This window comes from Callorhinus ursinus, unplaced genomic scaffold, assembly GCF_003265705.2.
Source record: "Callorhinus ursinus isolate GAN/ISIS: 27379988/994484 unplaced genomic scaffold, GSC_fseal_2.0 scaffold2, whole genome shotgun sequence".
NCBI classification, from domain to species: Eukaryota; Metazoa; Chordata; class Mammalia; order Carnivora; family Otariidae; genus Callorhinus; species Callorhinus ursinus.
The window spans coordinates 48,539,015-48,558,475 of NW_027397064.1; the positions used below are offsets into that span (position 1 = coordinate 48,539,015).

The following is a 19,461-nucleotide window of genomic DNA, read 5'->3' on the forward strand; positions in this document are numbered from 1 at the left end:
ATGTGAGTTTACAATTTTTGTTTTGAAAATTTTTTGATCATGAAATCCAATTCACTTATCTAACCCCAGCAGTAATTAACCAGTGGTTACACATCCACTGAGTGATCTCATATGTATGTTTTCTAAGCTTTCATGTGTCTTGGAAAGATTATTTTCTATTTCACATGTTTTAAAACGCACTGTCTCAAAAAAGTTATGTCTAAACTCTTTTGTGTGACACTCAAGTTTTTTTTTTTCTCGGATTGATGCTACTCACACTCTGATGCTTATCTTCCATGGCTTTTCCATCCTTCTCCCATGCTCTTCCCTTTCTTACTCTACCCTTCTCTTCATATGTATCCCATGAGGTAACTAGTTCTTCCCGTGTGCATTCTCACATCTGTCTAATTTGTTCTACCTGAAAATCCTGCGCTTTTCTGTTTTCTGCCTTTTGAAGTCCTGCTTATCTTTTAAGGTCTGATTTAATTGCTGTATTCTAAGAAATATTCCTTGATTCCTAGGCAATAAAGAATTTCTTTTTCCTTCTTGTTATCCGAAAACTTTTTGTTTATCCATTGTGGAGTTAAATATGTTCTGCCTTGTATTATAATCGTGTTTTTTTCTCTTAAATTTATACTAGATTGTAAACATTTTGAAGACCTGAGCTGAAACCAAGAGTCAGGTGCTCAACACAGTGAGCCATCCAAGTGCCCCAAGTTTGCCTATTCTTGACACTTAATATGAATCATAAGAATATGTAGGCTTTTGGTACTGGCTTCTTTTACTTAGCATAATGTTTTCAAGGTTTATTCATGTTGTAGCATGTATCAGTACTTCATTTTTTATTGCTGATTAGTATTCCATTATATGGATATACCACATTTTATTTATCCTTTCATCAGTTGATGGACATTTAGGTTTTCATTTTTTGGCTGTTATAAATAATGCTACCATGGATATCCATATACAGTTTTGGTGTGGACATATGCTTTCCTTTCTCTTTGATATATGCCAGGAGTCGAATTGCTGTATGGTAGCAATAATAACTACTCTCAGCAACCATCTGAGTAGCGCTCAGAGGAGAGTCTGCTTGAGGATTCTCTCCCTCTGCCCCTCCCCCTACACGTGCATGCATGCATGTTTTCTCTCTCTAAAATAAATAAGTAGATAAATCTTAAAAAAAAAAAAAAGAATAGGGTAAACTTACAGAGACAGAAGGTAGATTAGTGGTTGCCTAGGGCTGGAGACTGGGAAGAATTCTGGAATAACTGCTCATGGGCACAGGTCATATGGAAACTCTATGTTTAACCTTTTGAGAAACTGCCAAATTGTTTTCGAAGTAGTTGTACCATTTTGCATTCCCAGCAGCAATGTATGAAGGTTTCAGTTTCTCCATATCCTGTCAATATTTGTTCTTGTCTTCTTAATTATAGCCATGCTAGTGTGTATGAAACGGTATCTCATTGTTTTGTTATACATTTTTCTGAAATAATGTTGAATACGTTTTCATGTGCTTATTGACTATTTGTGTATCTTCTTTGGAAAAATACCTATTCATATCCTTTGCTTATTTGGATTATTTGCCTTTTTAATTTTGAGTTGTAAGAGTTCATTATGTATTCTGGATACAAGTCCATTAACAGATATATAATTTGGAAATCTCTCTTATTCTGTGGGTGGTTTTTTCATTTTCATAATAATGTCCTCTGTGGCACAAAAATTTTTAGTTTTGATGAAGTCCAGTTAGTCTATTTTTTTCTTCGGTTGCCGCTCCTTTTGATGCCCTAAGAAACCATTGCCTTACCCAAGTCATAAAGATTTATACTTGCATATTGTTCTAATAATTTTATAATTTTAGCTCTTAGGTTTATGACCATTTTGAGTTCATTTTTGTGTGTGGAGTAATGGATCACAAAAAAAATGTTTTTCCTTTTTTTTTTTTTAAAGATTTATTTGAAAGAGTATGTGCATGAGCAGAGGGAGGAGCAAAGGGGGAGAGAGAGAATCACAAGCAGACTTGCTGCTGACTGTGGGGCTTGGTCTCACGACCCTGAGATCATGACCTGAGCCGAAATCAAGAGTTTGATGCTTAACCGACTGAGCCACCCAGGCGTCCCCCCAAAAAATGTTTTTCTAGAGCTTAATCCATGGCAATTTCCATTTATTTTTAGATACACAGTTTTACTCATATTTTATACTGAGTTTTTTTTGGTAGCAATATCAAAAGTAACCAACTATGTAGGTGGTTTTTAACTGAGGTATTGAGCAGTCAGAATATCATAAATACTTGAAATCCATATGTAATGCCAAAAAGAATTATTTTAGTCATTAGAAATTCCTTTATCAGGCTTTAAATCTGTACTCCTTAAAAATCTATTATGGGGCACCTTGATGGCTCAGTCAGTAGGGCATGTGACTCTTGATCTCTGGATTGTGAGTTCAAGGCCCATGTTGAGCACAGAGCTTGCTTTAAAAAAAAATCTATTATGATAAGTAATTTACCATATTTATAGCTATGATATGAGTCATTGAACCACCACAATTTTTCATTAAATAAATATGAATGTAAATATAAGTTCAGCAATTTTGATTTACTTTTGTTCATTTATTCATCTCTTTTGGCTTGATATTTTATATCCATGCTTCCAAGAAAAGTAATGTTAGCATGATTTTATTGGCATTTGCCGCAGAGAATATACAAATTTTTTTTGGCCTAAAATAAGTTCTAATAAGCAGCACATCGTGAAGTAATAACTCAGTTTTTCATTGTAGGATAGTTGTGCTATAGTTCTGTTTCAGCCAAGTTTTGAAATTCTCTAGTGTTGTTATAGGTAGATTCTAATTTAAAAAGTTTGTCTTTCTTACTAAAGTGAGATTTCTTAGAAATTTGCTAAAATATTTCTTACTCTGTAATTCTTATATATTCCATCAGGTTGCAATGAATGTGTATGAGTTATCATCAGCTGCTGGATTACCTTGTGAGATTGATCCTGCCTTGGTGGTAGCTCTCTCCTCACAAAAATCAGGTAAAATGCATTAGCAAATATGTATTAGTCTTAGTTAAAATTACCAGGGAAACACAGATACAGGTGTGGAACTTATTATTCAAATGCCTGCTTAATGTCCAACTTGCTTTTTTTTTTTTTTTTTTTTTTGGTAGTTGGAATATAGCAATGCAGAAACGACAGAAATCCCTGTCATCTGGAGCTTATGTTATAGTGCAGTCATCATACAGACAATATTTAAACCGTAAGACTAGATGGAATTTCTAAGGTTAGTTAACATAGATGCAGAAGAAAGAGGATCAGGGTCTGAGCCTTAGGACACTTTCAAATTTAAGAACTCAGGGAGAAGAGGAGGAACTACCAAAAAGAAACTGAGAAAGAAGGATGGATGATGGAGAAGAAAAACTAGGAAAGAGGAACTTCCAGCCAAAGTGGAGAGGGATTGATCTACTACGTAGATTAATGGGTAATGCTGCTAAGAGCAGTGGCAGTGGAATTTTTGGAGCAAAAGGCTGAGTAGAAAGGGCTTACGAGAGAATAGGAGAAGAGGAATTGGAAATAAGTATAAAACAACTCTATCAGAGTTTTACTGTAAAGGGGAACAAAGAAATGAAATTACAGTAGCTAGAGGCAGGAATAAAATCAAGAGAAGGATTTTTTTCAGGTGAGAGAGTCACAGAATTTGTATACTGATGGAGATGGTCCAGTAGGTAGCAAAATGGGTATCTGGAAAAGGGTGTTCTATTTTCACTGGATTAGAGCCATTTACTGTGGAGTCAGTGCATCATTGTGTTGTATTAAACATTTAAAAGATTTTAAAACCAGCTCTTTGAAATGTAGTACCCAGAATGCTCTAGATATTTCTAGATTTGTCTACAAAGTAAATAACATTTTACCTGTTTCTGATACTAAAATGACCATCTATCCCCTTGTACCTAGCATGTTTGGCTGGGTTCATCAGTTCTTTTTTATTTAACATTGCTTTTTGTTTCATCATTCATGCAATATGTTAATTATATTCACGTGGGTAATTGCCACTGTTACTCATTTGGCTACAGCTATATTTTTCATAGCCAGATTTTTAAAACATTCTGGCTCTTACGTTCAATTCTTACATATATGTGGTGGGGTGAATAGTAGAATAACTAGAATTTCCCAGGTACCAGATTCAAGTGCCTTGGGTAACCTATAATTTTAGTATACATTATAATAAATATTTCAGAAAGGATTATGTCTTAAAAGACTTAGGGCAGTGCTAGTTATTTTCATTTATGACTGGTTCCTTCTGTCTTCTAAAATGGATAGGTTGGAAATCTAGTCCACTTTCCATATTTATATCTTTTAAATACTAACAATAAACTTCAAATCACATTTTTTAGAAAAAAATTAAGGTTTTTTTGGATGATTTTACAGAGTAATTTATGAGATAATAAATTTTCTAAACTGTAGTACACAGAATATTCTTATCAAATAATAATTTATCAGTTTTCAGTTAGGAAATTTTAGGATTCCACTTATCCTAATCATATTTTTTTTTGCCTTATAATCTTAAAATTAAAAATAATTTTTTTGCCTTACTGTTTTTTTAGAGGTCCTTGAAAAATGATTGGGTAGTTGATAATAGCCAATAATGTATGTTACTTCTATATCACTTATAACAAAGTTGCAATTAGTTCTGTAGAAGCTCAGTAATATACCTTATACAAAAATTGAAATTTGCATTTTCTGGTTTAGATTGATAACTCTTAACTAATCTTGAAGAAATAACTTAGTTTTATTTTGAATTTTCTCCCTTAGAAAACATAAGTCCAGAAGAAGAATATAAAATTGCCTGCCTCCTTATGGTCTTTGTGGCAGTTTCTTTGCCAACATTGGCTAGTAACGTCATGTCTCAGTATAGCCCTGCTATAGAAGGTAATGGTTTAAAATTGCTTTGGCAATGAAAAAGTCATGAGTTTTGATATAATAGATGCTTTTCAAGTAATTAATGTTCATTTATAATAGAACATGGGTTAACCTACTAGTCACTTACTAGCTTTACAACCTTGAATAGTTGATTTTTCTTTTTCAAAGCCCCAGTTTCCTGATTCATGAAACATGTATGTGTGAGCTTTTGGGTGCCTGAGTGTGTGTGGCAGGGGAAGATGAAGGAGTATTCAGTTCTAAAGATCAAATGACGAAATGTTTGTAAAGCAGCTAAAAACATCTTTTTTGAGTTTCAGATTTCTCTTGGGTATTTTTTGAAAATTTGCCTGTTTAATACAGACATCATCATTTGTTGCTTTTTTGCTATAGTATTTTTTAAAAGCACTAGTCCTCATAAAAATGAAAGGAGAGCAAGGCAGGCAATCGCCCAACTCTTAATAATGTCACTATGTAGATTGTGAAGTGATTAAAGATTTGCTGTTTATGTATTTGAAATTTTGGGGTCATGCAGAAACCATAAACCCTACTTGCACTTTTCTCAGGGCACTGCAACAACATACATTGCTTGGCCAAGGCCATCAACCAGATTGCTGCAGCTTTGTTTACAATTCACAAAGGAAGCATTGAAGACCGTCTTAAAGAATTTCTGGCGGTAGGCATAACCAAATAGCAGAACTCATGATGTTTTATAAGGAAAATAAAAATGATAACTAAACAGAATAAATTCTCCTTTTTTTCCCCCTGGAAGGAGGACCAGGTGAAGGCAGGCATTAAAATCAAGGAGCTGGTTAGCATTTTTTTCCCTTAGAAATCTCTCATTTCTAGAACTCTGCAATATGACCTTTTTTTCTAAGCTGATACTTGGACTGCCTAGAATTTTGCCCATTATCTTATATATAGGCACTGAATGATTGAAATATATTATAAGTTGAAGCATACTGAAAATAAGTAACTTGTGAGTGAACATTTCATTAAAACGTTCTTAAAATGTTTATATACTTTTAAGCTTGCATCTTCCAGTCTACTGAAAATTGGCCAGGAGACTGATAAAACAACAACAAGAAATAGAGAATCTGTTTATTTACTGCTAGATATGGTAAGTCTCATTTTATTTTTTATTAACAAGAAAAAAGTGCCAGGCATTCCTGATAGTCTTTTCTTGGCATTTAGTGATTAAATAATAATATGAGCTGAAGTACTTTTTTGATCCCTTCTGTTCAGTCCACTCAAGCCACACACTGTCTAAGTATCACTGGAAAGATTAACATTAGTTTTATTTTACCATATGGTAATCATACCAGAAAACAACAGAATAAAAGATTAGTATTACCTATTTTATGAATAGTTTTTCAACTGGTGGGAAACATTTAAGGCCTTATATTTTCCAAGTGTGTCAATTTCAACTCTTCCAATTTTCTGAATTTTCTACATTCTCTTTCCCACCCATCTAATATAATTTCCTGTGATTCTCGGTGCCTAGTCAGCTCTTTCTCTTCACTATCTGAACCAGCTATCCTTGTTTCTACACTGTGGCTCTTCTCACTTAGCATTAATTTCCTTTTCCTGCAGAGATCTATATCTGTTCTATGATTCGGCGTACCCCATAGCTAAAATCTTTTTCTAGATAGACTTTCCTGATTACTCTGGCCCACATTAATCTTTCATCCCTTTTGAACTCCTCTAGCTTTCCACTTAATTACAGTTGGTCTTATGTTTGATTTGGTTTTTTGGCTTAGTCTTGGGAACTTGATGGTATGGACCATATTTTAAATATGTTTATATTCTCTTATATGTCTAGTATACAGTTGAGGGCAAATGAAAGTGCTCAATCTGTTCCTATGATTAATAGACTTAATTGAAAAGTGGTAATTTTAAACATTTTGATAGCAAAACACTGGCACATTTATATTTCAGATTCTAAAGTAAAAGGAAAATAATTTTCTAATTAAGAACACTATAGAAATTATGATTTACTGGCTGTAAATGTTCCCATTAAAATAACTTCAATTCTCTGATGCATTTTTGCTACTTTTCAGATTGTGCAGGAATCCCCATTCCTGACAATGGATCTTTTGGAATCTTGTTTTCCTTATGTCTTGCTGAGAAATGCATACCATGCTGTCTACAAGCAAAGTGTTACATCTTCTGCATAAAATATCTACTTACTGAAGACAAGCACGCATTTTTGTTGCTCTGGTTTTACCTGTAAACTGTGGAACTATTTTACCTTAAGGCCTGAAAAATAGTTTTGTGGATTATAAATTTCTTTCATACGGTTGTATTTTCTGATCATTGGTTTCATTTAATATGGTTCTACTACAGTATACTTGGTTGATTTAGGTTTCACATTCACTGAATTCACTAAAATTATTCCTATAATTTTAGAATATCATTGTTTGAAAAACATACATTATCTATGTTTTTGATATTTGAAAATAAAAAAAACCTTTGCTTGTTTATTTCTGAAAAAGAATTGTATTTAGTGATTATTTTAGATAGTGATATAGCATTCATCTGTGTGTAAATTATTTCATATAGGGAAGAGTTATGATCTGTACCTATGGTTCTTATTGAAAACAAAACTGGATGTGCATTTCTGTGATGTTATGAATACATTTCTACTTTATTTTGAAACATTTGCCAAACTAAACACTGTAACACTGTATAACATTAAAAATGTTAAAGGACTGCTTAGCATTAGAGGCAGACTATGTCCAGAAATTCTAAAACAGCAGCATATGTTGTTGCTTGTATAAAGCCTGGTGATAATTTTTAGACTAACTTCCATGGTGCCCTACCGGCATTAGCACTACCATTGTACCCTGCTGTATAATAAACAGTCTTAGACATTTATCAACTGTTGATACACATGTTAGTCCCTAACCACTTTTTATATGTTTTAAATTTTTGAAATTCAAGTGTACCTGCCATAACATAAAATAAACACTAGACTGTATCACATTTTGAATTATTTCCTTAATTTTGGATCTCCAGAAATTTATTCAATAATATGAATATTTTAGTTTCAATTTAGTTTAAAATATAGGAATGTCTAAGTGTAGCATTTGATACCAGGTCAGCTGTCACAAGATTTGATTAATATTTTGAAAAACATTCCACTGGAAAAAAATTTTAAATAAAATTGGAAAATAAAATTACATAACATTTTTTTAAGAGTTAAGAACTAAAAGGAAACTCATGTGCCATGCCATCAGCTTGCAATTGTATATGCGACCAAATGGACAGAGTTGTTTGAAAGAATGGGAATAAAATGAATTATTATGGAACTAGTAAAATGTTGCTGAGAACTACATCAGTCAGTAATGAAAGCTTAGTGGTTGGCATGGAGGGCAGAATAGCTCATTTTGTTTAAAAACTAACCAGATGTTTTGTTTTTTAATTGGCATTATAAAGACTATTTCTCAGCAGCTTTGTATCTGGATATCAAATAGAGCTTTTGCTCACAGCTTCTTAAGTACACACTAGTAAAATGTTAAGAGAAAAGAAAGCCACTATGAACTGTTATATAATGTTCTTCTTTGTTCCGATACAAAGATTGAGGTGCCAGAAGATTATCGTGTTGCTATTTTGCATATGATTTTTTTTTCCAGTCTATACTTAAAGCAGGAATAGTTAGCACTATCTGTTGGAAATTTTCAGTAGTTCAGTGAGGATTTTTGAAAAGGGAAGGAATTTTCTGGGGTGCCTGGGTGGCTTAGTTGGTTAAATGTCTGACTCTTGATTTGGGCTCAGGTCATGATCTCCAGGTCCTGGGATTGAGCCCCAAATCAGGCTCCATGCTCAGCGGGGAGTCTGCTTGAGATTCTCTCCCTCTGCCTTTGCCCCTCGCCTTGAACGCATGTGCTCTCTCTCCCTCTCAAAATAAATCTTTTAAAAAGAGGGGAAGGAATTTTTAAATGGAGTGGCTTTATAGACTTGAAATAGCCTGATGACTCAGTGAACAGTTGAAATTAAGATTAAATGTTTGTCTTGAAATATTAGCATCCTAGAGTGATAGTAACTTATTGGTAAGGATATCCTGAGAGGTTAAGTAGGCATTTGAATATGTGTACTTGGATTGGTAAATGTGGTAAGGCATAGGGATGTCCATATGCCATTATTTACCCCTGTTCAGGCCAAGAAAAGATTGCTCCTTCATAGTCATGTGAAGTTTTTCTTGCCCAGTTTTTTTTACCATATGCCCAAACTGACTGACTGACCGACTGACTGACTGACTGGTGTAGCGTCTGCTTATTCTTCTCAGACAATCTTTCTATGAAAAAAAAAAAAAGACAAGGGTAACTTGGAGAATTAAAAGTAAATTGACAGTACTATTTCTAACATTTTGTTTGTCTTAACCTTTTTTTTGTCTTAATGTTTCTTATTCTAAACTTAAAGTACAACATACTGTTTTTATTATTTTCTGTACGATCATGTCGTGCCTATACTATGCTATTTCACTCAGCAATAGAAAGAGGTCTTTGATTTTTTTTTTCAGTGCCTCCATATATGCCATGACTAATTTAGTAATTTCATTTGGTGAACATTTAGGCAATTTCTTATTTTTCATTTTAAATATCTTGTATCTATGTCTTGATGAATTTGGCCTATTATCTCCTTAGGATAATTTCTCACAAGTAAGATTGCTTGGTGGAAGCATGTACACATTTTAAACTTTGATATATAATATTAGATTCCTTCCAGTAAGATTATATAAGTTTTACTCCTGCAATTGTGTGAATATAATTTCCTCTATTACTGCCAATACATATCTTTGCCTGTTAAAAGGGGAGATACACATCTTGTTTTAATTTGTGTATCTTTGTTTATTAGGGAGGTGAAATATCTTTTTTGTGTTAATTATTTTTATTTCTTTAATGAATTATTTTCATTCTTTTTGTTACTTTCAAGTGGTGTTCAAAAGCTTTTATTTGAAGATACTAATTGAACACTTATTGGCATATGTAAAAAAATTCTAGTGCGTATAGTTAGGGTTGAAAACAGCTCCTGTACAGTCTTGAGTGTAGTGATATGGCTATTAAAATCTATTAATAGTGCATAGTAATTAATGTTAGGATACAGCTACTTTGATAACTGAATTTTAATTGAGTTTTAGAAGTATAGGACATTTATTTCCAAGTCCAAGTTAAGAATAGCTTCATATAAAAAGGATATGTTAAAGAATGAAAAGATGTCCAATTTAAATACATGAACTTAAGAATCAATTGAAATTATGCCAAGATTGTAATTCCTTTATTCTATTAAATAGGTATAAAATAAATTATATATTAAGCTAATTCAGAGAGATACTGTTTGTGTGTTAGATACTATATACAGGAGACTGTGTATATAGCAGTTTTTAACCTCATACCTCAGAGATGTCATTTTAAAAACTGTTGTCAATAAAAACATCTACCAATCAGAAGGCAAAAAGTTGTAAGACTTTCCTTGCCTTTCATACTAATAGACTGGTGTACATCATTTTTTTAAAGAGAAAGAATAAAGACCAAAAAGAACTTCACTTTCTTCCTAAATTAGTATAACTAATATTAACCTTTGTCTTTTAGTTACACCCTCTAAAGTTAATTTGTAAAGCTATTTATATTTTAATGTGCTTGATAAAATTGTTTCTATCATTCATTTCACCCCAGCCTTCATTTTATGGAAAGTTTTCCCATTTTACAAAATGATTGTGAACAAAGGTAAAGTGGCCTTTTTGTTACTAAAAATATAAAGGAAAAAATATATAAAAGAAATAGGATCTCTATCATACATTATTTCAAATGTAATTTAGATAATTCTTTGTGAAGAGAAAGCTGCCCTACCTGTCATTAAGTCATCTTTATTTACTGTAATCCTTACCTTTATAGATTGTGCTAATGCAGGAAATCTGGTCACAGACTGTTCTCTAATTCAGTCAGTTTGAGAGCATATTCTGTACAATTGGGATAAAAAAGATGGGTAAGATCTTGTACCTACCTTCTGGGAGCTTAGAGTGAACTTTGCTGTTAAGTCATCTTTTAATCAGCTGATTGTTCTTCTAGTGTTGTCAATCTCTTAACCTAGAAAGGATGGAAAAAATTCCAAAGTTCAGCAGAATAGGACTAGGGCTCTAGTCATTTATTCTGGAAAAAAAAAAGGCTTCTGGGAACATCACAAAATGATCAAACTTTTTAGAATCTAGAAGTAAGGAAGAGTCATTTGAGCCTGTTAGGACAGCTGCTGGGGAAACAGTCTTCACAGTCAAGAAAGTGCTCCAGAGAATGAATAGTTTTTGTGGGGTTATATACTTTTTACATCTTGTAAAAGCTCAAGAGTATAGATTAGCACATAGGCAGGAATCACAAGGTTTATCATAAAGGAATGCAGGAAGTAGGTGCACTGATGGATCTCTCAAGGATGGTTTTCCTTTAGGTTACTCATTCACAAAGTAGATGTACCATGCATGTGTGGTGGGCCATAAAGTGGGCTTTTGGTTTGAACAGGTTTATATATAGTCATGTTGACTTGGGAATCTAAAAATGGCTTCCCTTGTCTATCAGGCCTTTCAAGAGTTTTTTGCTCATCACACACAGGAGGAGGTTGAATCCAAAAAAAATTCAGAGCTTAGTTTTGTGGGTTATACTTGACATGGTGCCCTGTCAGTGCCCTGATAGTAATGAGAATCTGATGCGGTTGAGCAAATACTGGCTGGATGAGATAAATTTCATTTAAGTTAGCAATAAATGCCCTTACCTGTCTTTGTATTTCCCCAGTAAGTAAAAACAGTGCCTCAGATTTGAAATGGGGGCTTCCTTCTTTTTCCATTAGACTCTTACTCCTTTTTCTTTCTTTTTTCCAAGTTACCTCTTAATTTTCCCTTCTCTTTTCAAGGTAATCCTAGAACTTGGCACAAATGCTTCCCATGACTTCCCATTTTGGATCCTTCTGTTAGTCATTGGCACTCTCCTAATAATTTTGTACCACTTTTCCATTCATTCAGCAAATATTTCTAGATGCCTGGATATAATGGTGAGCAAAATAGAGAAGGTCCCCTTTTACAGTTCAGTTTGCACATTAATGATGTTAGGCAGAAGGAACAAACTTCTGATAGTGAGGGAAATATATGGGATGATGGGCTGGGGAGTCAGGGAGAGAGTTGCTTGAGGCATCAGGGAAGGCCTTTGTACAAGAAACAGTCGGGCTGGTACCTGAAGGATGAGAGGGGGCCAGAAATGGGCAGAGAGAACAGTGAAGGTGAAAGCCCAGAAGGCAAAAACGAACTTGACATGTATGAGAAGAAGAAAGTATACCAGTTAGCATTTCTGTTGGTAGGAGCCTGATTGGGCTGGCTAGCTCTTTCACTTTTCTGGTCTGCCTGTCTTCTTTCTTCTTTCTTTGTTCTGTGCTTATATATTCTAAGTTCAGAAATCCAATCTAAGGTAGGTTGGCTGTAAAGGAACTGAATTCACTGATCGGCTGTGGCACTGATCTGAGGATGGTAAAGTCTATTATATACCTACCACCAGGCCTTCTAAACCAAGTTCAAATTTTTTTCAGGCAGTGAATCATAATCTATGTAATCATGCCAACTCTTCTATTACAATGACTTGCCTTTGGAAGATACCAGCTGTGACATTCATAAAAACGTTTATGAGTGAGTAATCTCTAAGGTAGTAACTCCACATCGGTCCTTCATATTTTCTTTGTGGCCAATTGAGCACAAACCACCATTTCATTTGATGGCATTGGCCTGAATTTTCAAATAAGACAATATGCCTCTTTTTCTAAAGATTTGCTGTGACCTTGTTTGAAATTTTAAATGTTTTAATCTTTAATGAAAAATGATTGTTTAGTTATTTGGTCCTGTTGAAAGGAAAATTAGTATTTATTGACCCTACTTGGTATTATTTTCAGAGTGGAAAGCTGCTTTAAGTATATTGAAGTAGGGATGGCTTATGTGAATCGAACTTTCCATACACATTACTGTCACTAACATTTCAGATCAAGCATGCCTAACTCTAATATGTCTCATTTCCAAGAAAAGTCTTCAGCCTGTCATTTTGACCTAAAAATAACAAAATAGGATAAATTAGCAAATTAAAGTGAGGAACCTAGCCAGAGAGGGCCATATCTTATTTCCAATTAACCTTAACCCTCACTTTACTATTTTCTCTTAACTTTGAGAATGAGATGGATGGATAGGTTCTGGTCAACTTGTTGCATGAGGTCCACAAACCTGCGACATGGGTGACCTGGAGATGGGGCTATACTGGTGATATACACAACAACCTGGTGATCGCCCTGTCTTAACTGTGGTTTATGACTAAGTCACATTCATAGTGTACATACTGACCAAATGCTCAATGATCTAGTCTTGAAATTAGTTATTTGGCCAAGGCCTACATGAAAGAACACCATTATAGAATGTAAGCTTCTAAGATATATGAACAAATTTTATTCAAAAATTGTAATTTTATTACATCATTTATGTTTTTAAAGTTTAATGTAGTTCAGGATCATTTTTCACCACTGTCAACTGCTAAATTGCTCTTGTATTCATATTAAACAACTCATTTAAAATACTAATGGGGCACCTGGATGGCTCAGTCGGCTAAGCGTCTGCCTTCAGCTCAGGTCATGATCCCAGGGTCCTGGAATAGAGTCCCACATAGGGCTCTCTGCTCAGTGGGGAGCCTGCTTTTCCCTTTCTGCTGCTCCCCCTGCTTGTGCTCTCTCTCTCTCTGCCAAGTAAATAAATAAAATCTTTAAAAAAACAAAAAAATAAAATACTAAATAGTTACTTTCAAGTGTAGAGTGGAGAGCAACTCATGAAGTTGCTATCAAATTAAGATATGCTTTTTCTCCATTAGTAACTAAGTTAAAAACATTTCCTCTTTAACTCCTGGATTTGAAGTCTTAGGGGTCAGTGGTAATGATAAAATTTCATTAAAGTATTCTCACATGCTGAATTTCCTGCATTATTGGATGATATTTCCAGAAACAAACCTCAGCAGGGAGCTTGCTTCTCCCTCTGCCTGCTTCTCCCTCTGCTAGCCGCTCCCCCTGCTTGTGCATGCTCACTCACTCTCTGACAAATAAATAAAATCTTTAAAAAAATAAAGGCACATTCATACTTAAACTGATAGAATCCAATTTAGGGAGATCTCCACTCCAATTACATCTAAAAGGTTTATCTTTATTTGGAAGTGGATATTCAATTATTAATCATAAATTGAGATGCTGTACTAACTAGGTATGACCATAACCTATGTAATTACATGGTGATTGATCACACACGACCTGGGATGCAAGAAAGCAGACTGGAGCACTCATTCAACTGTTAGACCCTGCAAAAACTGAAGCTGAATCCGAGGAGCAGATAATGCACAACTTCCTAGGCTGAAGATGAACTTCAGTTCATTCCTAATTCTTACCTTTAGCCAAAATGTACAAGGGTCTCTGTGTGTAGCCTGAAGCAAGGCCCAGCTGGCAGAACTTGAGATGGGAGGAAAGGTCAAATTTGACCTTGGCTGTTAATAGGGGTTTTGTCCAAGCTGAAAATGCTGGTTAGAGTCATAAGAAGAGCTCACATTTATTGATAGCTCACTATGCAGCAGACACTGCTAAGTTTTATCTAATTTGATCCTTTAAGTATTGCTCATTTTGTCTTCCCAATCACCCTACATGGTGATTATCCTCAAATTACTGATGTGGAAACTGAAGCTAAGGGAAGGAAAGTAAGTAACTTGTACAAACTCATATTGCAAGGAAAAAGCTAAGATTTAAATCTGGCCCCGAACTATATACTTATCATTACATTGTCTCAGTTCTCTCGGATATAAATATGGGCTTTTTTAGGCACTAGCATTTAAAGTTGCTTTGCACTAACTCACCTGCAGCTTCAGGGTCAGGAAATACTTCTGAGTGCTTACTTTGTGCCACTCTTGTTACTAGGCATTTTCATGCCCGTTACCTCATTTAATCTCCACAACCAAATTGCTCAGTAAGGATTAGTTTTTCATGAAGAAACTGTATCACAGAGCTTTAAATCCCTGTCACAAAAATATGGAGGGACAGTAATAATGGAGCACTTCAGTCTTTTATAGCTGGATAGAGCCTTAGAAATTATCTACTTTAACCTACCTAAGGGCAAGTAATGTATCCAAAGTCACATAGAAGGAATCTTGTGATTTCTTCTAGAATTCTTACATCTTGATTCTTGGTTTAGTGGGTCTAGTGCTCCTTCTGCTCTGCCATGCTGCTACATAAATGTGCATAGTTCCACAGTCATAAAGTCTTAATCATAATGAGCATTTGCTGGTTCCTGCTAGAATTTTAGGGTGTATGTGAGGTGATTCCATGGCATCAAATAAATCTGGGATCTCAATCCCAGCTCTGTCACTTAAGGATGAATTACTTGACTTGTCTGAGTTTATTTCTGTAAGTGTAGAACAGGGATAATATCTACCTTAAAGGGCTGTTGTAAGGATTAAGGTAAGTGAGGTCATCATGTACATAAACTGATGAGATTCAATAAATGGTGGTTGTTTTTCTGATTTGTTGATTTGGTTATTTGTTTGCTTTTTATAAAATTATCTTCAGAGAGTTTGTCATGGTCATTATGAGTAGTGTAACATCACAACTTCCACTCATGAGAATGTGACATTGTTGTGTCCAGCCTATATTTCAGCTCTGGTCTGAGAGTCTTTATGTTAAATGGGAAAGAGCTTTTTCTCATGTGCATTTAACATAAAGCAATGCTCAAGTTAATTTAAGACTGCTCTTTACTATATATACTTTATACTATATTTGTGTGTATTATACACAACAGATGTAAAAGATAGAAAGATTACATTTTCAAATGTCATTGTAGGACCCAGAACGATTTCAACAATGGCTCATTGGAAGCCTCTGTGCCTTTCCTCATATCGTTTCCTACCTCTAGAATGGAATGTTCTCTCATATTCTGGCCCACAAACTGCTGACCATATTGTCAACAGTGAGTTCAAACATCACCTTCTTCTCCATAGCACATCATCCTCTGTTTCTTCTGAACCTTGTAAATACCTTTATTATAGTACTTACTGAATCATAGTGTAATTGTTACATATCTGTGTCTCCTTTGATTCTGGGAATGCCTTCTGGGTCCATGTTTATTTCATCTTTCTTTTTTTAATCAATCCCCCAACTCGGTGGAAAAGGCTGATGGCTAGACAGATGCTATAGAAAAATGTCCTTTGCTTTATGTTGGGGGCAAGTGGTTATTTTTCTTTTTGTTCTTGTGGAGGGACAGGGCATCGTGAAGTACAGGTAGGTACTTCCAGTGCCTGGAATGGAGGTAGCTCAGTGGTGACACAAAGTGATTTCTGTCATTTCTCCCAAGGAGATGATTCACATGTTTGGAGTATTTGGGGGAGATGTGGAATCTGAACTTCTTATATAAATAGGCATAAACCCCTGAAACTAATAATACACTATATATTAACAAAATTGAATTTAAATAAAAAAATTTAAAAAAATAGGCATAAGGATGGGAGGATTAGCGAGAGATCAAGAAAGTCTTCCACGTTACAGGAAAATGACTTTTTTAAAAAAAAATCTGGAAATGTGAGTGAAATGCCAAGAGCAAAGAAGAGGAGCTCTAAGAGAAATTACAAAGTGACAGTTGAGGTCATTGTCATGAAATAGAAAAATAATCCTTTCAATCTGGTGACTCACCCCTAACTAAAGTCAGTACTTATAAAAAAGGCAGGAGCTTGTGAGCCACTTAACTGTAATCTTATCCCTTTTCAGGAATACCTCCCATACTTAAGCTGGTCGGATGATCTTTTCATGTCACCAGGTACAAGGATTAGTAGACCTTGAAATGTTATCCTGTCAGTCTAACTTCTCATCTGTTCTCAAGATTGCACTGGCAATTACCTTGGCAGCTGATCACACAGTGACGACCGACAAGCCTCCTAGGCTTTCAAGATGGCAGAACACTCTTGGAGAATAAATGCCTTTGCTGCTGGAGGTCACAGCACCCAGAAACTGATTAGAGGAAGCAGCTGATGACCTGTCTAGTGAGTTCTATTTTTGTTATATCTGAGCCCAAGTCCGATGGTTGCTAGCAAGTGAATTAATACCATGACTTCAGTCTGAAGGAAATACCGCACAATTCAAGTATACTCTCCTCAGCTATAAGCCGTAGAGCCTTCTTCAGCCGCAGTCTGAACATTTGCATTCTATACAAAAATTACAGTTGGAAGATAGGTGTGGCCTGTCAAGAACAGCTTCTGAATCCCCCAAGCCATCCTAAATAAAACGTATCATAGAAATTCTGCTTTGCTTCATATATCAATGTCATTGTATCTTTTGAAGTTGAGGTGTGCACAGATGGTAAATCCTCAGATTGAGTTTGACTGCCTCTCTGTGTGAAAGGGAGAAGACCTCGAGAGTACCTGTATTCCTGGGGAGAACACCCAGGTAGAGGTGCTCACGACATGTTCTAATGACTGGCATGCTTGGATACCCAGCTTCAATGATCACATCTGGTCTTGGCTTTATCACCCTTTACAAAATTTGATTTATTTGAAGTGAAGGGAGGGAAAGGCTAATAAATGTTCCTCTGAGCACTAGAGGAGCTGGCCCTTCCATAAGAACAAAGAGAAACTAATTGCTTGCTCCTAACATTGAAGCAAAGGGCATCTCTACCACTGGATTTCTGTAATGTTTGTCTAGCCATCAGGCTTTTCCACCTCACAGCATACTTTCTGAGGGGAAATTTATTAGAGAGTGTTTCCTTAATTATTTAATCTTGAAATTAATAATAGAACTCTTCATTCTAAATAACTTAAGTTCTAAAGGGAATCAGAAAAGGAGAAAATACAGTATTGTGGCATTTTTAGAATGTGGCATGTCCTCAAGGATCGTTACAACGGGCAACGAGTTTCTGAGAAATGATATACTTAGAATCTCTCCGTTTTCTGTTTTAACTGATTTTTAAAAGATGGAGTTTTTTAAAATTTTATTTATTTATAAATAAAATAAATTTTATTTATTTATTTGAGAGAGAGGGAGCATGAGTGGGGGAGGGCCAGAGGGAGAGAGAGAGAGCAGACTCCCCGCTGAGCAGGGAGCCTGACATGTGGCTCCATCCCAGGATCCTGGGATCATGACCTGAGCCGAAGGCAGATGATTAACCAACTGAGCCACCCAGGTGCCCCTTTAAAAGATTGATTTGATAAGAGTTTTCATTTTAAAAGCCATGCTTGAATAGGAAAGTGAACTATAAATTTCCAGCTTAATTCTACTTATCCTGGGAGCATTATATATCTTTCCAGAGTCCAAAACCTCAGCAATATTACTTTATCTCCCTCCACTTTCCTTTCCCATCCCATAAAAATGTGACTCTTAAAAGAAATACAGTAGCCCCTCCTTTATCTGCAGGGGACACACTCCAGAGCTCCCAGTCGGTGTATGAAACTGTGGACAGCACCAAACCCTATATATAGTATGTTTCCTATGTATACATACCTGTGATAAAGTTTAATTTAAAAATTAGGGACAGTAAGGGATTAACAACAATAACTAATAAAATAGAACAATTATAAGAATATACTGTAATGAAAGTTATGTGAATGGTGGTCTTTCTCTCTCTCCAAATATCTTATTCTACTAGATTTACCCTTCTTGTGATTTTGTAGGTGTTATGACAGCCTTAGGCTAATATTGGCTTTCTGACCATATGTCACGAGGAGGATCAGATGCTTCTCGACCACAGAAGTTGACCGTAGGCAACTGAAACCACAGAAAGTAAAACTGCAGAGAGGTGAGGACTACTGTAATATATCACATCCTAGCATCAGTGCAACAAATATTTTTTTAAGTTTATTTTTATTTATTTATTTTTAAGTAATCTCTCTACCCAACGTGGGGCTTGAAATCATGACCCTGGGATCAAGATTCACATGCTCCTTTGACTGAACCAGCCAGGTATCTCTCAACAATTTTTTTTTTTTTTGAGAGAACATAAAGATAGTTACTTTATTGTTCACCTTTTACACAAAGCATACCTCCAGGCATTTTCTTTCACAGCTTGACAATGTTTAGGTCTACAAAACCCAGCAAGAAGCTTCATGTAGATTTCAGTAAAGGAGAATGTAACACATCAACTCAGCCAGGCTTTTGTTTTCTGCAGCAATAATAAAGGGCCTCCTGCACCAAGCGAAAATTTGTCCTCTTACTTGGTAGCGCATTTCTTCCATTACCAAAAAAAGTCTGCCCAAAGCAAACTAACTTGTATTTGCTGAGCCAGTGGTAATAACTCGTACATAAAACAAATTTCAGTTTGCTGTTTCTTCTAACGGATTTCAAGTAAAAATAGGGTTTAAGGAAGAACTTGTTTTGTATGGTTGCAGGTCGGTTTGAATTGCTATACTATATAAATGCCTGCATGTACTACTATAGGTTCACAACTTAGTTTGCTTTTTTAATCTTTGCGGATGTTGGCCATGTTCAAGGTTTTCAGAGTTGAGCATATGGTACAGTATTCCATCAAAAGGATGAGGCTACTGAATGTGCATCT

The 19,461-nt window shown here is 35.2% G+C and overlaps 1 protein-coding gene across 5 annotated transcripts in view; it reads left to right on the forward strand.

The window, feature by feature from the left end:
• Window positions 1-10,431, forward strand: part of NCKAP1 (NCK associated protein 1) — a 102,806-nt gene extending 92,375 nt beyond the window's left edge. For 4 of the 5 annotated variants that reach the window (XM_025849027.2, XM_073881621.1, XM_073881612.1 and 1 more), the window contains 5 exons: window positions 2,912-3,005; window positions 4,782-4,898; window positions 5,453-5,562; window positions 5,917-6,006; window positions 6,947-10,431. In XM_025849027.2, coding sequence (XP_025704812.1) covers window positions 2,912-3,005; window positions 4,782-4,898; window positions 5,453-5,562; window positions 5,917-6,006; window positions 6,947-7,063 — 528 coding nt within the window. In that variant the 3' untranslated portion in view covers window positions 7,064-10,431. The remainder of the gene's footprint in view (window positions 1-2,911; window positions 3,006-4,781; window positions 4,899-5,452; window positions 5,563-5,916; window positions 6,007-6,946) is intronic. The other variant, XM_073881624.1, reaches the window with a different exon arrangement.
• The last annotated feature ends 9,030 nt before the right edge of the window (window positions 10,432-19,461 follow it).